Source organism: Centruroides sculpturatus, unplaced genomic scaffold (assembly GCF_000671375.1).
Source record: "Centruroides sculpturatus isolate CEXI.00-Female unplaced genomic scaffold, Cexi_2.0 scaffold1399, whole genome shotgun sequence".
Classification (NCBI taxonomy): Eukaryota; Metazoa; Arthropoda; class Arachnida; order Scorpiones; family Buthidae; genus Centruroides; species Centruroides sculpturatus.
Window position 1 is genome coordinate 224,867 of NW_019385630.1, and position 5,817 is coordinate 230,683.

Below are 5,817 nucleotides of genomic sequence, written 5' to 3' on the forward strand. Positions count from 1 at the left end.
GAAGCTTTATATCTCACCATGAAAGTTTATTTACAATCATGTACAAAATTTTGTTTTACACTTATTGAGTAAAAGCTCGATCGGTTACAAGCATGCTTCGGTACAGAACATCCACTCGTCGTGCGTAGCGTAGCCGAAAGAGGGAAAAAGAAATATGGCGGACGGCCTGCACATGTTTTTATAGCGCCACCTGGATTTTCAGATGCAGCGCTAGGTTACAATTATATTGGCCCGCCTAAAGTTTTCTTCTTTTCCTTTGGCCCGCTCTTTAAAAAGTTTGCCCACCACTGTCTTAGAGAAATTGTGATTATTTTCAGTGTCATTGTCATTAATGATTTCAGTCAAGATGTAACGATGATCACTGACAGAATCATCCAAAAGAGTTTCACAAAACATGATTTTGTTACTTAGCGTGGTTGGGGCCAAGAAGACGTCACTCCAGCCTTCTGCGTGGGCTGTGAAGAATGTGGGGTGATTAGTGGTATTAGCCGAGTATAAATCATGGCTATCCATAAAATTCCCTATAAGCCGTCCCCTATTATCTTCTCTAGTATGGTGCCATATAGGTGATTTGGCATTAATATCACCCACAAGGATGAAGTTCTCACTATTTAGTTGTCCAGTGATTTCCTCTAGCTCTTTAATACAGTCATCGTCTTCATCCTCTGGCGCAAAGTAAACTCCGATAATATAGAGTTGTGGGTCTTGTTTTATAGCCGCCGTGGTGATTCTTTGCGTTGTTANATTAATTTTGTGATCTGAAATAATTCCATTCAACATAATTTAATTTAAATTTAATAATTAATACAGCCTTATTGTTACAATAAAATTAAGATTTGTGATCAAAAAATTACGAAATTAATTTTGTGATCAGTATGTGTCAAACCACTACTACTAGCGTTCAAAATTTAAGAAATAAAAAGTAAAATACGTCTCTACCAAGTTAAACACCAAATTAAAGAGATAAGAGAGCTGTTTGTTCGTGGTTACAGACTTTGCCCTATTTGGAAATGGAAAGTAGGAGAAAGCAAGAGGTCAAAGTGTGAAAAGAAAAAGTATTAGTAAAGTTTGAAAGGAAGGCATGGGAGGCCCCATGGGCGCCTGTATCACATCCATTGAAATAAAACCAGAAGATTACAATATATTTACATAATATTTTAAGTGGTTGTCATAAAATACAAACATTGAAGACTTTGATAATTACAAAGCAGCAGGAAGCAGCTGATTTACAGAAATGGAACGTGCAACCCAAAACCGAAGGGTTACCAATGACAATGATGACGAGGAACTAAGAAGGAAACAGTTGTAATTTATACAAGACAGTACAAACTTTAAAGATAAAGAGTACATTAACACATTTCTAGCGTTTTTGAGGAAAGTGGGAGGCCGATAGAAAATAAACACCAATTGGCATTAATGGGTCACCATTTCGAACAAAATTAAACAGAATTGGCAGCTGGGGTACAACAAAATGTACCTGACTAAGATGGTGGCCCAACCGATACCAACAGAAATAAAACAGTGTTACAATACATTACACAGCACTGCTGGTGTTAACAGGAGTGTTATATAACGTACATTTACCATAATTATTTTACCCGTTTCCTCACCTCCTGTTCCACGAAAGGCGTATCTTTAGGCTGTAGCTAGTTAGTTGGTAGAACTGGTAGTCTCTCTACTGAAGCCATTGGTGCTTAGAGTCTTTGTTTTATACACAAATTGCGTTTGCCTTCTCCACAGCTTTTTGTTGCTAAATACTTCCGCTGGGTGTAGTCTAGTACTGTCCCTCCATAAGGCATTCGCCTTATGGAGGGACAGTACTAGACTATATGAATGGGAGTCTGTCGTCGTCGTATTTTGAGCATGTGTAGAGAAAGTGTTTCGCTGTGGCCTCACTACACTCATCACAGTCTCAGAGGTTGTTGTCCATTTTACCGAAGCGGTAAAGATAGGCATGAAAGTTGCCGTGCCCGGTCAAAATTTGGTTAGTCTCAGCATTTGAAGTGCAGTGTGTGGCCTTGACATGGTGAGTAATAGATGGAATGAAGATGTAAGTTTTCTTACTTGTGTCTGCATTTTCCCATTCGTGTTGCCACTCGTTGAGAGCTAAGTTGGTAAGCTGGTTTTATAACCATGAATGAGGAAGTTTCTTGTAGGATGGTTTTCTGTTCAGGATGCAAGCCTTCCTAGCTAGTTTATCCGTTAGTTCATTACCAGCTTGCCCCGTATGCCCAGGAATCCAATTAAAGTGGAGTTTTATGATCTTGCTGAGGTTGTTGGCTTTGGAGATAAGATTGGCAGAAAGGCCGATGTGCCTCTTGCCATTCGTGAGGATATTAAGGGCCGTTATACTGTCTGTTTAAAGGCATACAGTGCCTTTGTACTTGTGAATATTGTCTGTAATGTGGTTGATGGCTTTGAGTATCGCCCATAACTCAGCTTGGACATTCGTGCAGTGGGCTGCATTTTTTAAATACGTCTGATATTTAATCTTGGTTTTGTTATCCATTATTGCGACTCCTGCTCCCGTATTTTTCTCACCCCTTGAACCATCCGTATAGATGCACCATGTTGCCCAGGTGTGGTTTTCCTCGGGATCGAGACATACAGTGTACACTTGTGTCTCGTGAGGGTGGTTTGAGTCTACCTTGTTTTGATTTGTACCATCTAGGCCGTTTGCCTGAATGTCGGCCATGATGTTTGACAGGCTCCTAGTGATCATTTCCTTAACCTTGTTGTTATAGATGTTGTTGTCATGCCCGGGAATTCGACCCCTGGAAATAAGCAAATACCAGGCGGTGGTTTTAGCCTGAATGTGGATTGGCGTGATGCTGGCCGAGACAAGGAGTGCACTTGTTGGAGCAGTGCGATAGGAACGGCAGATTTGGATGGCAAACCTTCGTTGAATTGAAAGGAGTTGCTTTCTGGCATGAATTTTGTAGACTGACCCATACCAGACAGGTACTACGTAAAGAAGTGCCGGTTCCATGGCAACCTTATAAATGGTTTTGGTGTCTTTGTAATTTAGACCCCAGTACTAATACCTGTGATTAATTTTAGTGTATTTGCCTTTTGGGTAAACCGCTGGCAGAGCATTTTGACATGGTAGTGCCAGTTTAATTTCTCATCAAGGTAGACACAGAGGTATTTCAGTTCACTGATGACTTTGACTTTATTTGACGCTATATAAATGCTTGGCGCTTGTTGAAGTCTACCGCGTTTATTGCGTCTCGTGCAGATTAGGGCACGGCACTTCTCATAATTTATTGGGAGCTTGTTCCTACCGCTTCACTCGTGGATATTATTTAACTGGGTGTTCGTGTCTTCTGCCAGTTTATCACAGTTTTTATGAGCTACCATCAACATTACGTCGTCAGCAAAGGTTTGGATGGCGGCCTTTCTGGTGTTACTAAAGTAATTTAGAAGGTCATCGAAGACAAGGTTCTACAGACCAGGCCCTCATCTGGAGCTTTGTGGTCAACCTCTGTTGATCTGCTTCCGAATGTTAATGGTGTTCGATTGGAAGGTCACGCTTCTGTTGGATAAGTAGCTATCAGTAAGCTTTAGAATGTTCCGTGGGCAATTAGTGTCTTTTAGCCTTTTGATGACACGTGGCCACTAAAGATGATCGAATGGTTTTCGGTAGTTGATGCTTACTAGTAATGTGTGATTGTTTTGACTCCATGCCTTTAAAACAAATGATTTTACGTTCGAAATTGCATCTGTTGTGGATTTGCCCTGCCGAAATCCGTATTAGTTTGGGCTCTAAAAGTTGTTATGATGGAGATGCAAGTTTATTCTTTTGATTATAAGACCATCCAGGACCTTCCCCATAACTGGGAGTAGGCTAATTGGCCTGTAATGGTTCGGTCTAGTTGGTGTGTCTTCTTTTGGTATTAAGTTAATGTTTCCCTCTTTCCATTTGCTGGGGAATAAACCTGTTTCTAAGCATGTGTTAAACAGGTGTACCAGGGCAATCGGAATTTCTTTTAACGCCTGTTTTGTCACCTCTGGCGTAACCCCATCCAAACCTGGAGCCTTCCTGCTAGTCAGGGACCTGACCGCTATCTAAACTTTTTGGAAGGAAAATAATTTATCATTGGCTTTGTTAGGTAAGTTCTTGCACTCATTGCGAATTCTGCTGTGTGTTGGCAAGTCTTCCTCGAGAGGTCTTTTGGGAAGTTGTCATCTAGGATTTCTTTAATGTTTGTTGTGATGTCGGGGGATTTCGTTCTTGTCGGTTTGGTCTAAAGAGAGTATGTCTGGTAGGTTTAATTTTGGCTTTTTTCTGTAAAGTAAGTAGTAAGGGGTGTCTCATGCGCCCTTGGCAGTGTTCTTGCTACAGAATGCTTTCCAGGCCTTAGTCCTGGTCCTATTTATTTGTTTTTTATAAACTTTGATAGCTATTCTGTATTCCATTCGTAGTGTGTTTCTTTCTTGCTTGTTGTTACACCTGTTCCGTTTTCTTTGGAGCTTGGTGACCCTTCTTTTTAAGGTGGTTAGTTCTTTTGTCCACCAATATGTTTCCTTTTTCTTGGTCCTTTTGGTTATGGTTGCTTGCTTTGCTGCAAAGTGTATTGCATTGGTTATGTAATTGGCATATTCGTCCAATTCCTCATGAGTGTTGACGGAGGGAAAGATGTAATTTTTCCACTGCTACCCAAAAAGTTCTCTAAACAACTCCCAGTTGGTCCGATTGACCTGTTGAGTTTTTAAGTGGAGGGAGGTGAAGATATTTGAGATATGAGTAACTATGTACCTGTGATCGCTGGCCGATGGGACTAGCATGGTTTTACAGTTCGTGATGCGATGGCTGAGTTCGTTTGACACTAAGCACACGTCAGTCCAACCTTCCGCGTGCAGAGTATAAAATGTCGAGTGGGTGGTCAAGTTCGTAGAAATTAGGTCGTGTGAGTTCATTAGGTCGGCAACCAGCCTTTCCCTCTTATCCTCTCGAATATGAAACCAGATCGGCGATTTGGCATTGAGATCGCCAGAGACTATGATTTGGTTGCTGTTAATTTTCTGAATAGCGTTTGTCAACTCATTTATGCTCCTTTCGTCTTCATCGTCAGGAGGGAAGTAGGCACATATAATATAAATCGGCGTGGGTTGTTGCATGACGTCTGCACAGATCCTATTTGAACACAGTTGTGGAATGAGGGCAATGTCCAGGTCAGGGTTGCACACAATAATTCCACATTTAGGTCTGGAATTGGTTTGGCCCATGAGTACCCGCCAGTTGCTTAAGGCTCCTGGATTGTTATAATGTCACTCTCGGTGTCACTCGCTGTCTTGATGAGAAGTGAGCAGGCTGCCTTACTTTTTTGAGCATTTAACTGTAGGAGCTTAATTGTGGTCATTGAGTGGCTTTGGTTGTTTCTGGTAGCATTCCTGGCCTGTTGGCAATCGGTGTTAGTGCCCTGAGTTGTATTTGCTGGTTGACTACAGGCCATAGTTAGTTCGATTTATGATCTGTTGTTTCATTTTCTATAGAATGGGGCAGTTCTTGCTGAATGCGTTATGATGAACGAAATATTTTTTGCTTTCTGGAAAGCTTACATTTGCTTGCTTACAGTTTATACAACTGGCAGTTTTGTGCTGGTGGTCACATTCTTTGTACAAGTGCTTTTTGGTGCAGTGGCTGCATCTACGGTCGGTGGGGCATTCCCGTGCGAAATGATCGAATCCGCAGCATTGGTAGCAACGGACTACAGGGATAAAGTCGTCAACGTATATTGTTGACCAGGACATAAAAATATGACGGTGTTGAATTAAGGTGTTCCTTATTTTGGGAGTTACTGATAGGACTACGTT

The 5,817-nt window shown here is 41.4% G+C and overlaps 1 protein-coding gene across 1 annotated transcript; it reads right to left on the reverse strand.

The window, feature by feature from the left end:
- Nucleotides 1-4,656: 4,656 nt before the first annotated feature.
- LOC111640745 lies at nt 4,657-5,229 on the reverse strand. The gene has a single exon (XM_023386791.1). It carries the CDS (start codon nt 5,227-5,229, stop codon nt 4,657-4,659), a length of 573 nt encoding a protein of 190 aa, XP_023242559.1.
- Nucleotides 5,230-5,817: the final 588 nt, after the last annotated feature.